This window comes from Nannospalax galili, unplaced genomic scaffold (genome assembly GCF_000622305.1).
Source record: "Nannospalax galili isolate Female #2095 unplaced genomic scaffold, S.galili_v1.0 scaffold23, whole genome shotgun sequence".
Classification (NCBI taxonomy): Eukaryota; Metazoa; Chordata; class Mammalia; order Rodentia; family Spalacidae; genus Nannospalax; species Nannospalax galili.
Window position 1 is genome coordinate 829,233 of NW_008350771.1, and position 22,791 is coordinate 852,023.

Here is a 22,791-nt window from a genome sequence, read left to right on the forward strand (position 1 = left end):
TGCCTAGCATGCATGTGGCCCTGCGTTCGAACCCCGACTCTACAAAATCTGATTGAATTGGTACTGCTTTACGAGTCTCATTAGAACTGTCAAGGTAACCCTACGAAGTTGCAAGTACAAAGACGATAAAGACCGCTCAGAGACGCGGGAAGTGAGCCCAAGGTCACGGTGATCCACAAACCTGGCCTGAAAGCCAGGTTCAAACGCAAGCCGCTGGGGATCTGAAACCACTCAGGGTTCAAAGGACAAAAGCGGGAACGACCGTTCGCCGCACACTAGCGCACACGGACACTTCCGGGGGAGGCGCCGGCGCCGGGCGGAGCTCACGAGAGGACGTGCCGCGTCCGTAAGATCACCCGGCCAGGCCCCGCCCGTCCTCCAAGGAGGCCCCGCCCCCAGCCCTGGCCCGGCGGGAAGCGGGCGCGCGCTCGCCACCGTTCCTCTCCGCCCGGAGGGGGGGGGCGGGGGCGCGCTCTGGCGTTGCGTGCTCGCGTACGTCGCCGGGCTTCGGCTGCGTCCGTCCCGTCGCCCGCCCGTTGCCGTCGTCGTCGCTGCCGCGCTCTCGCTTCACCGGCCGCCGCCTGAAGGGGGCCGGGGCCAGCTGCCGCCGGGATGCCGCGGGTGTATATCGGCCGCTTGAGCTACCAGGCCCGGGAGCGCGATGTGGAGCGCTTCTTTAAGGGCTACGGGAAGATCCTGGAGGTGGATCTGAAGAACGGGTGAGGAGGGCGGAAGAGGGGCCGGCCGGGGGGGCGGACAGGGCCTCGGCGGTGGCTGGAAGGCTGCGGAGACCCGGGTGGGCCGCTCGCTCGGTGCCGAGCCGCCGCCGGCCTCCTCCGCTCCGCCCTGGTCGCGGCGCCTCGGGGGCGCGGGTAGGCCCGGCTCCCACTGCGCCTGCGCGGGCGGGGGTGGTGGAGGGATAATAGGGACGGTGGCGAGGAGCGAGTGGGACCGGGAGGCGGCGGCGGCCCCGGTGGGGCTGGGGCTGCGGGAGGCCTGGGTTTCCCTTGCTGGGCCCCGGGCCCGCGGCCTGGCTGATCTCCGGGGAGAAACACCTTTCCCGCTCTCAGGCTGCCGGCAGCGAACAGGATTTCCTGCTCCGGGATCAGATGTTCAGCACGCGCCCTTCCCGGGGCCTGGAGCTCTGGAGGGAGGCCGGCCTCTAGGCTTTTCCATGTGCCACACTTTTTTGGGCGGGAGACTCTAAGTTTGAGCAGTGTAGTGACAGTTTCCAAAGTGTCGTCTTGCGGCGCGGAAAGCCTTTGCCGTTTGTCTCTTAGCTCCTTATCTTGAAGAGCCCGTGCAGAGTTTCCATTGCTGTGGTTCCGGTTCTCCAACTTTCCAAAATAGGGTTCTGCTGTTGTCGAATTTGTTGGAGGGAGTGGCCACCCTGGCTAGGGTCTGCGTCGACTACCTAGTGCAGGTGGAGACACAACTCAAATTACCTCCTTACTTGCCTCCCCCGGACGGTCTGTGCTTGTGTTCCTAATCTGCTTTGGCCAAACAGGGCCAGCAGGGGCTACTAGTTTCAGGGGAAACGCCTTTTCTTCTGCAGAAGAGGAAAAGCCGAGATAAGAAGTGTTAGGAAAAACTCGAAAGGCATGGAGTTTAAAAATTTGAAGGCCTAGGAGGAATATTTAGGGCACTAAACCTTGGGTGTTGAAGGAAACCTCGGCTTTTAAACAGACAAGAAAAAACTGCTTTGTCCTTGGTCTAGTGTGACCAGTAGTAACTGACACTTGAGAAGTGGAAATCGGTGGCTAGCACATTCTCAAATTGTCTGGATTTAAAAGGGCATTTCAAGACTTTAAAGGCATGTGTCTTTAATCCCAGCACTCGGAAGACAGAGGCCAGTGAATCTCTTGAGTTCGAGGCCAGCCTGGTCTACATAGTTCCAGGCCAGCTGGGGCTGCAGGAAGACCCTGCCTCAAAAGACAAAAAGTTCATTTCATATTAATCTTAGAAAATTACCTTGCTGAGGACAGGACTTATATTGTGAGTACTGATTTCACTTAAAAGACTTAGTTTCTCTTTGTTCAGTAAACATTCAGTTCTTTAAGGACTATATTAGATGAGGTGAGGTGATTGCTAATTATGATACCATACATGTGAGAGTTTAAGCTTTTTTTTTTCCTAGAGCTCAAATTGACAAGAACTTTTGTGGAGAAAACATACGTTGTTAATGTTGTTGTGATTTGTTTTTATGTGTATGAGTTTTTTTGCTTTCATGTGTGCAAGTGCACGACATATGTGCCATGTGTGGTCACAGAGACCACAAGAGGACGAAAGTTTTCCTGGAAATGTAGTTAGCAGACAATTGTTAGCCACCATGTGGATACTGTGAATTGAACCCTGATCCTCTGCAAGAGCATCTGGTGCTCTTAACCATTGAGCTGTCTCTTCAGCTCCCAAAACATGGGTTTTGAAGCCAGATAGACCTGAATCAAATCCTGACTCTTCTGCTTAAGTATCTTGAAGCAAGTTACTTAGTTGATCCTATTTTCTCATTCACATGGAAAAGGAAGATCAGGTGGAATAAATGTAAAACATTTGCCATACTCCAGTAAGTGGTAGCTATAATGAAAGGGATTTGACCATAGTGATTGGGAAGCTTGTTATGTTTGATGATGGTGTATTTGGTAAGATCTGTTTTTTGAGGGGATATATGATAGTTGAAAAAGATATTAGTTGGGAAACTGGCCAATAAGTCAGGTGTGTTGATTGATAACCACCAGCATGCCCACTGCTCTGCAGCATTAGTTGAGGAAGGACACAGAAGGGTTCTGCTCATCAGTGAACTTATTAGGGACACTTTGAATCAGGGAATGCTTGCTCTCACTTTGAACCCAGACAAGTAAAATTTGGGGTACTTTGCTTGAATAGTTTGCTTAAGATGAACTTGTTAGAATGGAGATTGGCTAGGGTTTGAAATGAAGAAAGATTGGTGTCCAGAAATGTGTTATGTTGTAATTGATGGCGATAAGGACCCATTGTAAGAAATGATTAATCAACCCAGGCACGGTGGCACATGTCTTTAATCCCAGCACTCCAGAGGCAGAGGCAGGCAGATCTCTGAGTTCAAGCACAGCCTGGTCTACACATTGAGTTCCAGGACAGCTGGGGCTACAGGGAGACCCTCTGTCAAAAAGACAAAAAAAAAGAAAGGTGATTAATCAAGATTGGATTAAACCTCATGAAGAAGCTAGAAATTTAAGAGTAACCCAGAAACAATTATGAGTCTTACACTAAAAATTCAAAATCATAGTAGGAATTCAAAGGCTCTGAGGGAAGACCACAACAACTCAGGAAAAGCCAACAGGAGAGAGGCTTCCATTGTCACTCTGCATGAAATTCAATATTTGTAGGTCAAGGTTGCAGTGAAGAATGGGAAATCATTTCAGAGATTCAAAGACAGGTGTGACAGTCACCAAATGCCACATAGTATGACCTGCTAGCATCATTCAGTAATCATTACAGTGGAAAATGGCTTCCGGGAAGAGTTCATAGTAAACTTGTGCAGGCAGAAATGACCTGAACTGGGTGGCAAAGTGCTGGAGGCTGAAAGGTAGGAGGAGGGGAGGAGCTGTGCAGTGTAGCTTTGTGTAAGATTTTAGTCTCAAACCTGGGAATGATAGTGAACTTACAGGGAAGCATCTCTGAACATTCTGGATTGTGATCATAATTGAAACTCTAAAGCAGATTTTGGATTGATTGACTTTTAAAGTATTGATGGAGAGTTCAAATTTGTTAACGTGAAGTTATCTTAGTAGATGTTGGCAGATGGGTGTTAGAATTCCCTTAAACATACTCGTCTAGTAAGGTATTGGCCAAATTTGGTTTGGTGTCCAGAAAGGCTTTTGTGGACCCTCTCAGGATCTGGGGAAGAGGTATGCTTGTGTAGTTCCTCCTGCCTGAGGTTTTAACTATGCCAGGCAACTAATCTAAGTTGCCTCTGCTTTGGAAAACTCTGGACAGATGGTTCTGGGGACCACAAACATGATGTGTATCTCCCTGGGACCACATTGCCCCTTCTAGATTCTACTGGGGTCTTGTAATTCCTACCTTCAACCAAGGCACAGTCCTTGAGCCACTATGGGCAACCAGCCAGGGCCTGGGGGAATTCTGGGAGTTTGACAAAGAAGCAGTACTTGTTTAACATCTGTTTCTGACCTTTAGCTTTGTGGTAACTTTGGTTGGCTGTGATTATATGTGGAGTGTATAGATTTTTTTAAGTATAAAATTTTCTCTTGTGGTTTCAGTCATAGATCTTTTATCCTAACTTTTCCATGCTTTAGTGAATAAAACTTAGTGTATCCTGAGACGATTTTACATGCTTAGTAGCCAGAAGAGAAAGTGCCCAAATAACTGAGGTTTTCTGTTTTCTTTTCTTTTTCTTTTAATTGACTATAATGAATTTAAAACACTGCAGGGAAACTGGGCTATAAATATCAGAACATGTATTTTATAGTAGATGGCCAGAATTTCAAAAGAAAATTTAAATTGGGTTTGTTTTTTAATGTTTCGGGTATTACCAGGTAATTTTTGTTTTTACCTTTGTTCAAAATCAAAGTCGTATTGGCCAGGTATTGTGACACACGCTTTTAATCCAAGTACTCAGGAGGCAGAAACAGGCAGATCTCAGTGATCAAGGGCAGCCTGGTCTACATAGTGAGTTCCAGGCCAGCTGGTACTACAGGGAAACCCTGTCTAAATTAAAAAAAAAATTTTTTTAATTAAAGTAGTGTACACCTTGATTTTTGTTTGTTTGATTGCTTGGTTGATTTAAAACTCAATGAGTGTGGGCATCCAGGTCAGGCGTCTTTGGGCTTCATGCTGAAAGGAATTCCTGCCAGCCCCAGAAACATGGGGATTTTTTTTTCCCCCCATGGACTGAAGCCTTGTCAGGAACTTCCTTTTTCCCTCTTTACTTTTTTGTTTGTTTGGTTTTTTGGTTTTTTTGAGACACGGTCTCCCTCTAGCACCATCTAGTCTAGAACTCTCTATGTAGACCAGGCTGGCCCTGAACTCACAGAGATCCGCCTGCCTCTGCCTCCCCAGTGCAGGGATTAAGGCATGCACCACCACACTCAGCTCTTTCCCGCTTTCCTCTAAAGGGAGAGTAAAAGAGGTCTAGGTAATCAAATGTTCCAGGTGATGGGTTTCTGGTTAGTTGAGTCCCTGCCAAGTGGCAGGTAAATGCTTTGCTAGTTCTTACGATAATGATGCAAGCACACTCTTTCCCTTAATAAAGTCCACCCCTTTTTGTTCATAGGCCATCTACTAGCTTTACAAATAATGCCCATTTGAGCCTGTACCTACCAAGCATTTGAGTCTGTGAGGGAAGAGCATTTGGTCCTTCCTTCTGATTATCTAGGAAGAAAATCATTGTATTTAAAGAGTATTTGGACAGCTTTATATATACATAGTTAAAATTTAAAACCCATTCTTTATTCATATTTTACTTTTTCTTCAAAGTACAATATATTCTCCATTATATCAATTTCATATATTTAGCTTTTTTCTAATGTAAAGGAGGAAAAAGTCATTCAGAGGTGACACTGGGTTTTAGGCACATGATTTGACCTTTCTTCACATCTACCTCTTTCACACATTCAGGCACATACATTTTTTAAGTAACAAGTCTCTCTTTTTTTTTTTTTTTTTTTAAATTTAACCAACTTGGGATCATTTTGTGACCTGCCTATTTGCCTAACAGCCTGGTCTTTTTCCTTTGTAAATGTTCTCAAACGCCAACAACCTTCCTTTTCCGTGTTGTTATGTTGTGTTGTGCTAGGGATCCAACCCAAGACTTCATGTATGGTAAGCAAGCACTTCTGCCACTGAGCCACACCTCCAACCCCTGCAATCTGCTTTTACTACAACTATATAAAATTACACATATAAATGATATTTTAGTGTACACAGTTAAAGCCATGTGGGAGGGTGTTTAGGTTGTTTGATTTTTTTTTTTTTTTTACTATCATGCATATGTAACACCTGTAAATACCTTTTATTTGAATCTTTTTGCACATTTCTTGCCCACTTACAGGACTTTGGGGGTCAAAACATATGTGCATTTTTATGTCTTCAGGTAATTCTTGGTTTCCAGGCAAATAGTATTTTCACCTGCCATGTTTAAGAACTCTTTTTTTTTTTTTTTTAATTTCTGTAGGGGGGAATCAAGAAGGTCCGTTTTTGTGTTTGTTTTTGTTTTTTTTTTTTGTTGTTGTGCTGCCTTTAAGACTTTTCCATCTTGCCTACCAAGCAGAGTAACTTTTTGATTAGAGAACATATGGAGCTTCATTGTAGATAATTTAGACAGTGTGAAAAGCATAGAGCAGAAAAGAGAAACTTTTAAAAAATACTATAATCTGAACACTTGGGAGGCAGAGTGATTGTGAGTTCAAAGTACATAATTAGACCTGTCTCGTGTACCTCCAGCTGGCCTCAAACTGGCTCTGTAGTTTAGGATGGCCTTGAGCTTCAGATCTTCCTGTTTCTACCTCCCAAATGCTGGGATTCCAGATGTGACCACCTCACCCAGTTTATGTGGGTGGAGATTGAACCTAGAGTTTCATGCGTGCTAGGCAAACACTGCACTACAACCTCGGCCCCTTATAGCCCACATTTTCTAAGAACTTTTCTCATGTTATATTAAAATTGTCCTTGTTGGCTGCCTAAAAGTCATTGTATAGCTGAATTGTGCTTTACTGAGCCATTCATCCTAAGTTGCCCCTTCATTCTGGCTGTTATAATTAACCCTATGTTGGATAGCATGTGCATAAAAACTACATTTTTGTTTGTCTTTTTTTTTTTTTTTTCCGGGGCTGGGGGAACCCAGGGCCTTGCGCTTGCTAGGCAAGCGCTCTACCACTGAGCTAAATCCCCAGGCCCCAAAACTGCATTTTTAACCAGGCCTGGTATTACATGCCTTTAATCCCGGCACCCAGGAGCAAATGCAGGTGGTTCTCTAAGATCAAGGCCAGCTGGAGCTACAAGGAGCTCAAAACAGCAACAAAAAAACTTTGCAATTTTTTTTATGTCTTATATTTCATGAAGTAAAATTCATCAGTCACAGCAGAAATGAACATACTCAAGACTGTTAACGCACATACCCGGAAACCCAAAAGGCAGCACAGCAATTATGAGAACACCAGCAGTATCTAAGAATGTGCACAGCAGGGCTGCCTCACTGGATTATTGAGCCTTGGTATTCTTTAGCATCTTTGCTACTTGAAGCTGGGAGTGTGGCATGCACCTATATATAGTCCCCACTACTCAGAAGGATCACTTGAGTCCAGAAATTGAAGGTCAATCTGGGCAGTGTAGTGAGATCTTATCTCAAAAGCCAAAAAACCCTGTCTCAAAAAGACAAAAAACAAAGTCAGCCGGGTATGGTGGCAAGTACCTGTAACACTTGGGAGGTGGAGACAGAGGATCAATTCAAGGTCAGCCTTGGCTGCTGGGGGAGTTTCAGACCAATTCAAAAAAAGACCATGGGTGAAGTAGTGCTCTATCATAGTCTTCACAGCAGTATAGAAATACTACAAAATGTGACCAGTTTTATTAGATATGATGCCTTCTCTCCCCAAGACATGAGAAGTTTAAATTTTTCTGTCATTCTAAGAAATCAGTACCAAGAAACAAGACTATATTTGAAACTGTGACTAAATATTCCTAACATAAATCGCCCTGGCTCAGGTCCTCTCCTGTTTGGTGCCAGAACACTAGTTAGTATGTGGTATGAATAAACATCACATGTCAAGACTTTTTAACCTCCATTCTTCCATTTACTACATGTTCTTCCTTTCCTCATTGAGATGAGTACATGAATAAAAGCTATGAGGTATCTGTCCCTGAAAGTGCCAGATGTAGACTGGATAATTATATGTGGTTTTGGGTGCCTCCAAGTAGCCTGAACAGAAACTTGTATTTTGTACTCCTCAGAAGGAAGGTGCCCAGCATAGCTGAGAGGATACTTGGGGAGAGATGTTTATAAATTTGTGAGCTAACACTGAAATCTAAAAATGTAGAAAATATTTATAGCTTGCATTTGTATTTTTTTCTTTTTATTACATTTATTTGTGAGTGAGTGGCATGCATACCACAGCACATGTGCAGAGGTCAGAGGAAAGCTTTTGGGAATCAGTTTTCTCCTCCTACCACGTGAGTCCTAGGGATGGAACTCTGGTTGTCAGGCTTGGCAGCAGAAGCCTTTACCCACTGAGCTATCTGTATAGTTTCTTTTTAAACTGACTGTATCAAAACACTTTATAAACAAGTGTTGTCCCTAGTTTGTGCTCCAAGATTAGATAATGAATTTTTGACAAGTCTAGAAACTGAAGATGGTTTTTATTCACATGCTAGTTAGACAATGGCAGTGGCATTCAGGCTTCAGTGATTCCTTTCCTTCCTCCAGAGTGTAAGAGTAGTTCAGGTTCCCTGGCCTGTTCAGCCTGTAGTCTCTGCAGAGGCTTCCAATAAGCTAACAAGTGATTGCTTATGACACAAGTGGTACTTTTTATAATGCTGGCCTTGGGTGGCTAATGGATGGAGAGTTCTGGGGTGGCCTCCTCCTCAGGCTTCTCTGTCATGGCCATCTGGGGTAGGTTGTATGTTAGCACGTATTCTCAGTGTTTTGCCATCCCTCCAGCCTCTGGTCTTAGGGTGTCTTGAAGGGGAGGGGTCAGATTGTGCTTTGAATTTGCACGGCCATATTTTAAGGAAAGGCCCTGCATGACTTTGCCAGGCTGAGGTGAAAGTCTTCCAGGCTAAAGGTAATGTCTGAGGACATGACAGCCATGACTGTAGGCCTGTATGCCAGAAAGAAGCCTCCATGACTTAGAGAAAGCAGAAAGCCTTGAAATCAGCCTGCAGGATTGGAATGGGCAAGCAGGAGGACCTAACCAGATTGTCAGGACTTGAGGATGGATTTCATGTGGGTGCAATTAGATAGATCTAGAAGAATTTGAAGATTTTGTTAAAATAGTGAAATGGCCAATTTTGGGAAGAGGATGTCAGATCCCCTGGAACTGGAGTTACAGACATTGTTAGCCACCATGTGGGTGCTTAGAGTCAAATCTGGGTCCTCTGCAAGAACAGCCAGTGCTCTTAACCGCTGAGCCATGTCTCTAGCCCCCTGAGTTTATTTTTTCAAAACAGTTTTGAGTGACAGAAATATGTTGGCAAATAGGCTCTTAGAACAGTTATAAAGTAAAAATCTTATTCTAGGGGAATTTTATTGTTTAGTTTTTACAGTAATGATTGTTTCTATTTTTTTCTCACCCCAGTATATATTCTTTCAGAGGTGGATTTGGGCTTAAGACCCTGTGCTTGGGTGGGGGATTTAGCTTAGTGGTAGAGTATCTAGCAAGGCCAAGGCCCTGAGTTTAGTTTTTTATCAACAAATAGTTTCCTTTATATGTTAGTCATTTTTCATTGCTGTGACTAAATACCTGAGCAAATGAAGAAGACATATGACTTACCATTTTAGAGGTTTCAGTCCGTGGTCAGCTGTTCCTGGGCTGTGGGCCTTCATTAAGACAGAAAATCAAGGCAACTGGAACATCTGGTGGAGGAAGCCGCCTACCTTGTGACTGTCAAAAAGCAGAGAGAAACAAGAAAGGGCTTGGGACAAGTTAAATCCCCCCAAAATATACCCGTATGACCTCCAGCTAAGCCACACCTCCAAAAGTTCCCAGTATCAAACCATGAGCTCATCAGTGCATTAATCCATTGATGCCTCAGAGCCCTCATGGCAGATCACCTCTTGATTGATCTGGGGGCCAAGCCATTAGTACATATTTGTGTTTTCATTGCTGGGCTATATAGGTCTCTTCAACTGTTAAAAGTTGTGATAGTTGTTTTTTTGTTTTTTGGGGTTTTTTTTTCCCACTAGTAGATTAGTAGAAAATAAACAATTCACAACTTACTAGTATTCACATACTTCAGTTACAGAATTGGTTGGCATTTCCTTGCTGTTTAATATCTCCTAAGCTGCAGTCAGGGACGTGGGCATTTGTCTTGCATGTCTGTGCTCCTAGAGCTTGTGTTTTTCAAGCTCAGGTGTTAAGGACTGCTGCTTTCCACTGTTATCTAGGAGGTGGCAGGCAGAACCTGGGATATAGGGTTTAGGTTAGGGTCTGGGTTTGAAGAATCCCAGTGTTGGCAAGTGGTCCAGCAGCTCCAAGTCTCAATTCTTCATTTAGAAGATAATAGTAAGCCTCAGAGTTGGGGAAAATGAATGAGGGCAGTGTGTGGTTTAAGATAATGAAGGAAAGAATCTAGTGGAATGGGGTAAGCTGTTGATGGTGGTTTGGAAGTAATCAAAATTAAATCAGATCTTAGATGTGTATTCATCTGTTGCTGCTGAAATCTTCATATTTGGATGTCTGTAAACCTAGTAATACTTGAATTCTGCCCCCCCCCTTTTTTTCCTCTCCCACCTTACGTGCTTAAATACAAAGATTTTGGTCCCAATCACTATTCCTTGCAAAACTAGTGAAATGTGTCCTTAAGTAGTATCATTGGTGATCATTCACATCACCGTAACGAGGTCCAAGTATCTTTATCCTGATCTAATTTTTGCTGAGCCTTTGAAACAAAGACAGGCTTCAGGGGTTGACGCGGGACCTCCAGAATGGGGATTGCACAGAATAATCTTATTTTTCCTCTATTCTTCTAGTCTGTTATGTTCTGAACCCACACATGTTTTCGGAAGGACCAGATGGCTGACACTGGCTAATGGGAACCAAAAGACAAGAGTGAAAGTAACCTGATTGTCTCATACCCCCAGCTTAGAGGTGCCTCACCCTGTCCCAAGACCAATTTCTTTTTTCTCTGGAGACATCACCCCTGCTGTATCAAAAAACTGCTACAACCTGGCTTATCTGAGGTTAGATTATCATTAAGTCAAGCAGCAGTGTTTATGAAATGACAAAGATTATATTCAGGACTGTGGAGGAGAAGGAAAAGCCATCTGCCTTTCAAAGGTGTCAGGACCTTGAGGTTTATAGCTGGGATTCAAGAGTCCTGGGCCTGGGTTCAAATCCAGATCCACCACTTATGAGCTCCTTGATAGTGAACAAGTTGCTCAGTTTTCTCATTGTGAGTGGAAATAATGATTCACTCTTCACATTTATTACAGGAGCTAGTGAAATATTAGATGATAATGACAATATTTTTTTGCTATGTGCTGAGCACTGTGCTTAATATCTAACAGATGCTAGCTTTGTTATTATTGTGAAAGCCCTCATAACCAAGTAGAAGGTGAGCACAAACAAAAAAGAACAGTTTTGAAAAGAAAAACGCATTGTCATGTAAAACATAAAATTGAATAGAATGCTAGAGAAATGCTGAATTCGAGCATAGGACGGTTCTGAGGCTTCGTGAAAGAGGTGTTCTCAGCCACAGCAAGAGGGTTGAAATGATTCAGCCTGTGTAGTCAAAGTGTTCTGAGTTTAGAGTGACATAAAGATATTTAGGAGGCATATACTTGTAAGCCAGAGTAATTCAGCAGCTGGCTTTTCCCGCTACAGTGTAAAAAGACATGTTGACTGAGTGAAAATAGCAGTAGTCTAGAATGTGATCAGACAGGTAGAGAGTCCCAAGGGCCCAGCGAAATGAGAAAACTAGAGGACTTGGCAAGAGGTGCAGTGGGTAACCAGAGGGGAGTAGTCAGAAATGATTGAAAGGTTGTTGGGAGTAAATTAGGTGATCAGGGCTTCTGGAAGAGAAATCATGAGGTAGGTTTTCTTCTTTGAAGGTGGGGAAAGATCAAGTGCAGACTGAGCTGTGGCCAACCGTTTGCAGACCAGGAATCCACACTAGCTCTAATCAGAGAGCTCTTGGTGTGCGGGAACTGCCAGTTTGCCGACGTGAAAAGAGCCCCAGGCTGGGTAATGGTGAGCCCTGAAGTCGCACCCCAGCTCTGCCACTGAGTGAGCACGGGTAAGTCATCCACCTTCTCCGGGTGGCCTTGATGGCCCTCCCTTCTCTGAGACTAAAGAAAGGGAGATCAGAAAGCCCAGAGTAGCCTCCTTCCTGACCCAGGATAGGGCAGATCTCAGGAACCTACTCGTGGAGTAGCAGCCTGCGGATATGGGTGGTAAACGCCCCTTGGTCACTATGCAAGTTAGGTGGCACCATGATCACTGGTGCCAAGCAGTAAATGTGACGTTGATTAATGCACTGTGAGGGCCTGACTGCTGGTGCCCTGGGATGCCGCAGACCTCTGGAGTCAGGGCAGTTGCACTGTTTGTCATTCACAAGCTTCTCAGAGTTGGCTTCACCTGAGCACTGGAGTTGGCTGTAGAGCTGTCTTTGTTCTACAGGTTTCCGTGCACTTTATGCAGCCAGCAAGAATTATTGTTACTATCCTGACAGTGTCCTTTTTCACCTCTTAAGACCCAAGTTGGCTGAAGCCTAGGACCAACAGTGAGTGCTTTGAAAGAAAGCTGTTTGATTCCTGTTCACTGAATACCATTTCTTTCAGGGCAGATTTAAGGGCTCTGCCCTTAAAATACAGTGCTCCTGGCTGTAGATTGAGGGTTGAAGCCACCCCGTGGGTTAACTTCAACAGATGAACATTTTTCCTTGGCTACAGCAACATCCCTAATCCTGACCAGCCATGGAGAGGTTCGGTTCTTACCAGGAAAATGAGTGAATGTGGGAATGGCTCACCACATTGGGAAAGCAAAACTCACATCCTGCTGATGGTTGGCTGAGGACTGTCATGTCCACATACAAAGAAAAGCATGTGGCACAGTTTTAGGACAAAGGTGAGCAGAGATCCACTGTGGAAAGGGGCACATTTTCCTATTGAGACAACATCCGAGGCATGCCCCTCGGTAAGCAGCATTGGTGGGTGACCGCAGTCACGCATGGAGGCTTGCTTTCCCTGCTCCTCGTATCCACTCCCCAGTAGGCTCAGGTTCAAGTACCCCCTAGTCATACCTGCTCAATCAGCCGTTGAGCAGAACATCTCCAGAGCCAGCCATGCCCATCACTTCTCCCCTCGGTCTGTTCTCCTCCAGTCTCCCTGATGAGAGGATGTTTGGAAGATGGAGTCGATCCTAAACCATCCTGGAGAGGGTGAGATAAACTTGAATCCCCTTCAGTAGGACGTAGAGGAAAGGGCATGCCTGGTAGTGTTTGGGACCTTTGGTATGTATGGGTACTAGGATCAGAGAAAGCCTGTTTGGCAGCAATATGAGCTTGGGTGATAATAGCTCTTGCAAGAAATGTGATTAACATTTCTAAAATTGAAGTCTTGGGCTGCCTTGGTTTGAAACCATGCCATTCCAGTTGTACGTTCTCTGTTTGACTGATAACCTGAGCGGTATATCGGCCTCTGTATGAGGCAGACTAGAGCACTGCACAGGGATCAGAGCAGCCACAGGTGCAGCGTGACTTTGCTTTGGGTGGCCCGGTACCCCCCAGCCTTGTTGAGAATCATGAAGCTCAGAGGTTTTCAGGGGGAAAGTGACAGCAGTTCTCCTCGCCCCTGGTTCTGTTGACTATTTGCCAGAATAGACCAGGACCAGAAGCACTTTGGGAAGGGACAATAGCAGAGAAACCTTGACGAAAGGTTTTTTTGTTTTGTTTTGATTCAAGTGTCATGCATTTCATAGAGCTTTCACGTGACGGAGAAAGCACAAGTGACTGCCGCCTCAGAGGAGAGCAAGGCGTGTTTTTATCAGTCCCCACTGGACTGGGGCTGTACCTTAAGCTCACTCTTCATTCCCTCATTGCCTTCATTCTCATACTTGGACTTTTAAACAGTATCCCTTTCAATAGAGCAGAAGAGGAAGAATGTTTGCAGTTAGAGTTAGAGAAATTTATCTGTCCAGGTTGTGTTTTATGAGACTTACTCACAGGACCCACCAGGGAATGTTAATAACCTCTGATAAAGTCACATATGCATACATACGAAAATGCACATACACGCGGGTATGCATCTTATATCCTTCCTTATTTTGACAGAAGAGTCTAAAAAAGTCATTTTTGCTGTAAGGCACAAAGAGGGTGTCAGGGCAATTTTTTTAAAAAAATATATTTATTAAAAAGGAGGAGGAGGGAACTCAGGCTAATTTTTAAGCATTATCTGATGTTAGTTAGCCAGGAAGAACTTTACTTTTTGAAGCTACTAAAATTTAGCTCAAGGACTGTTAAGATTTTAAAATTAGTATTGAGACCCAATACTAATTAAAAGATATGTTAGACAACGTTTCATGTCCTCTGCTGCTTTGTGTACCCCTGGTGCTACTGCTCCCTCTCAGTCCATACCTGCCCAGTTTTAAAGTTTAAATCATCTGTTCTTAAGCTAAAGGACTGTGAATCTTAACATTGTCTGTCATACTTTCAGTGTTAGAAGAAACCTTAGCTATATGTAGTATTATACACTGTGATTTTACAAAGAATTAAATCCAAAGAAATTAAATAAATAAATAAGCTGTTGAGAACTGGTTTCTGACAGACCCAGACTACAGCACAGGCCAGTGCTTGCTGATCCATTCTTAGTAGATTCGAGTTGGAGCTCTGCTATCTGTCCGCAGGCTGTGAATAGCAGCCCTGCTGAATTTTAACAAGAGTACCAACTTTATTGCCTCAGTTTCTCATCTGTGAAATGGTTACTAGTATCTGGCTCTTGAATGCCATGGATCCTAAATATGGTCACATTGTTTAGAACAAGAAACTGCTTAGTAAATATGAGGTGACATTTTCTTGTTGTCCAGGGTGCTGCCTGTTTGGGGTCCCATTCACTGTACTTGCCTAAGGAGTGCAGACCCAACTGAAGAGCATTGTGGTAGAAGCTGCCACACTGCCCTGCTTCATCTCAGAACAGGAGTCTCTCTCACTTCTTCTTTCTCTGTACTAGGCTTCTTAGTTGTTTATTGTTCTCAACACCCAGTGTGCCAGGCTGAGAGAGTGACAGTCAGGTGCCTGATTTGATCTTTGATCTGGACTTTGATATCAAAATGCCCAAATAGATTTTGTGGCTTCTCAGAAGTCATCAAAGTTTTCATGTGAAATAAACTGGACCTTAGTCAACTATTTTAATAAGTAACAACTACCTCCACTCAAAATAGCTACTGACTTCACAAATTGTCCCTATAGCTCAGGCAAAGATTTTACTGGTGAGGTGTGTCTTGCTTCAGCCTTAGCTTTTAGAGAGATTGGTCCGTCTAGACGCATTGATTCCTGTGTTTAAATGACTGTGCCTCCCGTGAACAGACTGTCACTGCTCCCCCTGAAGCTTCCAGTGAGCTCTGCACAGAAATGATGGAGTAGGATGTTCTCTGAGTCTGAGATGCATCCCACAGGGGTCCTGTTGAAGCCATCACTGAACATCCACAGCAGCTGGGCTTCCTGCTACCATACATTGCCCTTCAGAGCTTAGGTCTTACCACTCTGTAATTTTAAGTTATAAACCTCCACTGTTTAGAAGAAAGTAGTTAAATTGTCCTGTAATTGATTTGTTTAATCCTCAGGAGTCTGTGCTATTGTGACCTCACACTAAGTTAGTCATTGAGGGGCACCAAGCCAGTGGGTACCACTTAGGGCGGGAACACCATCTCATCGTGACCACAGCGAGTGTTCTCGACCATCCCTCTACTTAGCATTTGGCTTTACATGGTGCCTTGGCAGAGCAGACCTGGGACTGTTCTAGACAGTTAGGAAAGGGCAGTACTTGGCTCATTTTGATATGTTATGATCTAGCTAAGTAGATCATAAACCAAGCCAAGTAAAGTAGTTAGTCTTGGGTTTGTTTTTGTTTGTGTTTTAAATCTGCTTTTAAAAGTGTTTTCCTCTGGAAATAATACCACTTCCCCGATGACCCATTTATTTTATCTAGGAAAGGGAAAGACGGCTACAAATATACTATCAATTTTAGATTTTTAGTGCTATGAAGCAACTTTGAGCATAGTGAGTTATTAAGAAGGTGTTACTTTCTTAAATGCAGCAGTATGCTTGCAAAGCTCACTCTTATTAAGCTGCTCCATCCTGGCCCATGAAAGCATGAAGCTTATTGCAGAAACTTCACAGCCCCTGTATTGGGCCAGATAGCTTTGAATTGTTCTGAAAAACATTTCCTATTAAATAACCAGGTATAGCTGGGCGTGGTGGCGCATGCCTTTAATCCCAGCACTCAGGAGGCAGAGGCAGGCAGATCTCTATGAGTTCAAGGCCAGCCTGGTCTACATAGCTCCAGGACAGCTGGGACTCCAGGGAGACCCTATCTCAAAAAGACCCCCCGAGAAAAACGGGTATGTCCATTTTGGTTTTGTTTTCAATGAAGTTGAAAATCAGTGAATTTGAGTGCTACTCAGACATTTCAGCCTAAAAAACCCTCTAGAAGGGCTGACCAGCCAACCTAGCCTACTTAGTGAGTTCTAGGCAGTGAGAGGCCCTGCCTCAAAAACACAGAGTGGGACAACAAGATGGCTCAGTGGGTAAAGGTGCTTGATGCTAAGCCTGACAACCAGAGTTTGATTCCTGGGACCCACATGGTAGAAGAAAAGAACCAACTCCCATAAGTTGTCCTCTGACCTCTACATGTGCACCATGGCACGTTCATATAACACATACTAAATAAATGAATGTAATTTTAAAAAGTAAAATTGGGGTGTGGTGATTTACACCTTTAATCCCAGCATTCAGGAGGCAGAGGCAGGCAAATCTCTGAGTTCAAGGCCAGCTTGTTCACCATAGCAAATTCCAGGCTAGCCAGGGCTACTTAGTGAGACCCTCTATCAAATAAATAAACCAACTCTCCAAAGTTTGGCCCGCACCTTATAACTTCACACATTGTCACTTTGAGCGACTTGTTTAGAAAACTCTTAAGTAAAGGTGAATTTCTGCAATTCTAAATGCTCTCGCTTGACATGTTACTGAGTATTACAAGCTCAGGAAACTAGAATGGTGAGGCATGGCAGTACACACCTATAATCCCAATACTCAGGGATTCAAGGCTAGCCGGGGCTCCATAGTGAGACCCTGTCTCCCACCTACACCACAAAATCCCAAGTTATTTGTCCATGGTAATCTGGGCAAGTCCCCTGGCAACTCTTTCTTGTAGCCTATGTCAGTGTGTTGTAAGTGCAGAGGAACACAGTTTGCCTGTGTGCATGGGCTTGTTAAAAGTCTAAAGAGACTGGCGTGGTGGCGCACGCCTTTAATCCCAGCACTCGGGAGGCAGAGGCAGGTGGATCTCTGTGAGTTCAAGGCCAGCCTGGTCTACATAGCGAGTTCCAGGACAGCTGGGGCTACAGGGAGACCCTTCTCAAAAAAAACCAAAAAAGTCTAAAGAACTGGCTTGTAGCTTTATTTGTGATTAGCAGGATCAGAAAGATGGTATATGGCCAGGCATGGTGGCACACTCTCTTAATCCCAGCAGAGGCAGGTGCATCTCTGAGTTTGAGGCCAGCCTGGTCTACATAGCTAGTTCCAGGCTAGCCAGGGCTACATAGAGAGACCCTGTCTCAAAAAACCAAAACAAAAGACAGATGATTTTGGTTTTTAAGTATAGACAGTGGTCACAAAGCAGGCCTTTCATAGATATGTTAGACCAAATCTTCCAGGTTGGGTTTAACCTTGCTTATAAGTTACAAATTCTATACTTTGCTTTACAAGCTGTACCCTATAGCATAGCAAGCATTGATAGGATTTGGGGGAGGGTTCCCCCACATGAATAAAACCATCATATCTCTTTGCTTGGAAATACTAGTAATACATTGTTGAAAAAGCTTGTACAGTTTGTATGTAGGCCATTCCAGCCTATCCAAAGCATCATGGTAATAAACTTGGAATCCCAGAGGGAAGTAAACAGCTACAGATTTTGTTTTACACCAATAATTTCTAGAACAGTTCATTCATTTATGACTAATTTGTTTAGGGAGAACAGGAACTTTTTTTTCCTAAGTCTTTCACAAAAGAGATTTAAGATTCTGTGATTTTTACCTACTGTTACTTTAAACATGATTGAACTGTTAATGCATCTGTGCCTAAATGTAGGCCCAGTTGTACTCTAGGGTATTACTTGTAAAGTTCCAAAGGGATGGGTTTTTATGTGATGTTTTGAAACAGCAGGTATTTGCTGCTGTCTTCAGCTACTTGGAAGATAGAAGACATGTTCACTCTGTCCAGGCAGCCTCCTTCTTCGCTTTAAGAAACCTTCCTACCTCTCGCAGTTGCCTGCCGGAACAAAGCAAAGTGGTCTCGGCTACCAAGAGAGAGTTGGCCCTAGGGTGCAGCCCCCACCTGTGCTAAGCATGAACTTCGTTGATTTCTCTGGCGTGTTAGTGAAGCTGGATGTCAGATGGTGTCAACCCAGTTTTGTTTGCTCTCTTGTAGGTATGGTTTTGTGGAGTTTGATGATCTGCGAGATGCAGATGATGCTGTTTATGAACTGAATGGCAAAGACCTTTGTGGTGAGCGAGTAATTGTCGAGCATGCCCGCGGCCCACGTCGAGATGGCAGTTACGGTTCCGGACGCAGTAAGCATTTGAAGGGCTCTTTGTTATCAGTGATGGGCCTTTGTATGAAATGCTAATTTTAAAGTAATTAATGTTCTATTTAAATGTACTGTTGTTTAAGCCATCTTTTTTTTTGAATTTTGTATCTTTTAAAATACAGAATTGCAAATAAACAATTTTGGTAATATTCTTAATTACTTGACTCTTGTTTTAATACTTTATAAATGTTTAATGATGTATTTGTATTTTGTTTTGTTTTGTTTTTCCTCCATAATGTGATTGTTTAACATAGATTTATAAAGACTTTAGTGTTTTAATTAAGACCCCTTTGAGGCTACGATGACTGCCTGTTCCATTTGCCGACCATGGGTTGCCTTTCCATGCCTGCCTGGCTCTTGAACATCTTTGTAGCCCTTGGCTGATCAAAAAAAGAAAGCCATGTGATGACTGCAACTGTTCCCCCTTAGACCTGGGTGGTGAGGATCCCAAGGGTTAAACACAGCTGAGATTAAACTGCAGTAGGTGCCTGAAAACCTTTTTCTATACAAAATATTCACAAAAAATGTAATCAATTTGAGTAATAATAGTGACTGATTTAGCGATTTGCTTATTTCTAAATTAAGTTGTTGATAGTTCTTAATTTACACATTAATTTTAAATATAAATATTGATGAGTGAACATTATACTTATAACTCAGTAAATTAAATTTTCATGTTTAAACTCTAATTTAGAATTCAGGGTGGGATTAGAGTTAAAATATACATGCTATCTTTGAGGAGTGAGAGTGTCATGTATTATAAGGGAATAAGCACTACTTTCCATTGAAATGATCTTGTCTATTTGAACCTCTTAAAGGTGGATATGGTTATAGAAGAAGTGGTCGCGACAAATACGGGCCTCCTACCCGCACAGAGTACAGACTTATTGTGGAGAACTTGTCGAGTCGATGTAGCTGGCAAGACCTAAAGGTTTGGGACTCATTAACTTTCTGGGGGACAGGAGTAAGATAAGGAGACAGGTACATTTATGCAGACTCAGGCTTCAGACTGTAATGAGATTACATATTTGAAAACCACCAGAGCATTTGGGAAACTTTACAGATAAAGGTTCTGTAGGGAATACAAGGCATCAGTCTCACTAATACTGTACATACGTGTAAGCCTCCCACTCTTAGGGCAAATTTTTGTGATGTGAAATTTTCCACTATAAGCGGTGTGCTAGGCAGATGTCAGTGTGGTCCTCAGAAAGCTGAAATCACTCATGTTTCTGTAAACATGAGCCATGCGTGTAGACTGTCAGCTTCCAGTGTGAATCTGCATGGTGAAACTGTCTAACCCATGATCTTTCATAAGATTTCTCAGCTAGGTGTATTGGTGTGCACCTCTAATCCCAGCCAGGGTTACATAGTGACTTCCAGGCCAGTCTGTGCTATAAAATGAAACTTTATCTCAAAAAAAAAAAAAAAAAAAACCAAGTTTTCAAGAAATATTTATTCTGAGTTTTGTTGACAAAAGTTAAGATCCAGGACTGGGAATGTAGCTTGGTGGTAGGCACTTACCTGGCTAGGAAACGTAAGGTTCTGGACTCAGTCCCCAACACTACAAAAAACATCTAGTTGGCCGGGCGAGGTGGTGCACACCTTTAATCCCAGCACTTGGGAGGCAGAGGTAGGCGGATCTCTGTGAGTTCAAGGCCACCCTAGTCTACATAGTGAGTTCCGGGACAGCTGGGGCTACAGAGAGACTCTGTCTCAAAAAGACCCCCCCCCCCAAAAAAAAAAAAGATCCAGTGTATATGAAATCATTTCTTGAGAACAGTGTTGGTTTTGAATCTGAGTAGGGAAAAAAAACTTACTGAATAGTGCCCCAACTACAAATGAAGTGTTGTTTCCTCTCCTTTCTCCCCGCCCCCACCAATAAATCCTTAGCAAAATGAGTGAGTTGAGAAAAGAGTAATTAGGAATTCTTTACATTTGTGTCATTTTAGAAGATCCCAACAAACTTCAGATAAAGAAGGCGGGGGGCGCTACAGAAAAGGTTAAGTCGGTCTTAATAGAAGAGCTGGGATCAGGACCCCTGACTTCCACTGCAGGGGGTTTCCTGTGTTGATGGTAGCTGCCAGCATCACAGCACACCTTCACAGGTTGTCTACACATGGCCAGGCTTTGAGCAGGGATTGGGCATTGTGGGTTGGAACTAAGAAACTTCTCTCTTAGTCAGAAAAGGCTAGCCCTTGGGACCAGAGAGATGGCTCAGTAGTTAAGAGTGTACTGTTCTTGTAGAGGACCCAAGTTCAGGTCCCAGCACCCATGTCAGTTTACTCAAAACCACCTGTAGCTCCAGCTCCAAGGGATGCAATGCTCTCTTCTGGCTTCCACAGATACCTGTATTCATATACATACTCCTATGCAGATACGCACATATGCATGTAATTTAAAAGAAAAATCTTAGTGGGCATAGTAGCGCAGCACTTGGGAGGCAGGGGCAAGTAGATTTCTATGAGATCAAAGCCAGCCTTATCTCCATAGTGAGTTCCAGGCCAGCTGGGCCTACAGGGAGACCTGGCCTGAACTCACTCTGTAACTCATACAGTCATAGACTTGATCTTCCTGCTTCAGCCTTCTGAGTAACTGAAATTACAGGCTGTGTCACTAGGCTTAGATTTTAGAGTTAATACTAATTTCTACTGATGGTTATTATAACAGTTCAGTAAAAACCTGAAGGGATCTTAGCACAGGAAATGTTTGCTATTAATAAGGAAATGAAAAAATTGAAGGGCTCTTTTTTTTTAATCCACAAAATCTTCACTGACCTTACAGTTTACTTAACATCCATGTTATAATTCACTATATCTATAAAATGGAGGTGATGGTTATATCTGCCTTCTGTGGTTATAGTTAGGGGTAAGTTACTTAAAACACACAATAAGCCAGGCATGGTGGTGCACACCTTTAGTCCCAGCACCCGAGAGGCAGAGGCAGGGGGTCATCTCTGTGAGTTCCAGGCCAGCTGGGGCTACAGGGAGACCCTGTCTCAAACAAAAAAAAAAAAAAAAAAAAAAAAACCCACACAATAAGCATTCACTGTTGGGAACTGTCAGCCATAACTAATTTGGAAGTATGGTGGGATGGAGCAGAGAGTGACACTGGCCCAGCCTTTCACTGTTCATCCTTTGCTTTCCTCTGCCATGGCAGTCCGTCTTGACCTACCACGACCAGCATGCACATCCCTGTCAAGTGTATTCCAGTTCGGATGACTCCTGGCCTTTTTATCTTGCAGATAATTAAAATAAATATTTTTTGTCTACAAAGGCATTTTTGACCAGGCTTGAATGATAGTCAAAATCTGCGTATAACCTTCATTCTCAACAGTTGAGAAAACCTACAAAAAAGTACAGGGCACGCTAATTAGGAAGGTTGTCTATTAAGGCACATAAACATCTTTATGGTACAGTGAGCAAGGAAATGGTATAAAGTGACAGGTTCAATATTCATAAATATGATCAGGAAAGAACTCAACAAAATGAATTTTGATAAACACTTGTGGTCAGGCCACAACCTATTGAGTGTGTATCATTATAAACAAGTGTTTGATAGGACTAGAGAAATGACTCAGCAGTTAAGAACACTGGCTGTTCTTGCAGAAGACCTGGGTTCCAATCCCAGCACCCACATGGTGGCTAACAACTATCTGTAACTCCAGTTCCAGGAGATCCGAGACCCTCTGCCCTCTACAGGCACTGCACAACATAGATGCACTTAAATGCAGACAATACACGTAAAATAAAAATAAGTTTTTTTTAAAAAAAAGGAAGCACTGATATTAACGCCCAAAATTTTAAATTTCATCCAAATTCAGTTTTCCTCCAGCACTAGTCACATCTCCCTTTGTTCATGTGTACCGTCAGCCTCAATTTAGCACACTGATTTTCTATCACTGGACCATATTGAATCCTTAAAGATGATGAAGAGAGGTACTTGTGAAGGGACATGGAGTGTCAGGCCAATTAAGCTGGAGCCAGACACAGCTCTCTTCAGTTGCTTTTTGCACCTTAACTTTGTTTTTAAGAGAATATAACCTTTTTTTTTTTGTCTTTTTGATTCAGGGTCTCCTTGTAGTCCCAGCTGTCCTGGAACTCACTATGTAGACCAGGCTGGCCTTGACCTCACAAAGATCCACCTGCCTCTGCCTCCCCAGTGCTGGGATTAAAGGCGTGCACCACCACACCCAGCCCGAGACTATAACCATTTTAAATTAAAAATCTGGGCCTAGTTTCGTAATCCCCTTATAGATTTGCTGACATCAGTGTCTTTAC

General features: G+C 43.5%; 1 protein-coding gene across 1 annotated transcript in view; it reads left to right on the forward strand.

The window, feature by feature from the left end:
* The first annotated feature begins 445 nt into the window (after positions 1 to 445).
* Srsf4 (serine and arginine rich splicing factor 4) overlaps positions 446 to 22,791 on the forward strand; it is a 28,101-nt gene continuing 5,755 nt past the window's right edge. Inside the window, exons 1-3 of the mRNA XM_008847926.3 lie at positions 446 to 719; positions 18,355 to 18,497; positions 19,333 to 19,445. Of these exons, the coding sequence (XP_008846148.1) occupies positions 613 to 719; positions 18,355 to 18,497; positions 19,333 to 19,445 (363 nt within the window). The 5' untranslated portion in view covers positions 446 to 612. The remainder of the gene's footprint in view (positions 720 to 18,354; positions 18,498 to 19,332; positions 19,446 to 22,791) is intronic.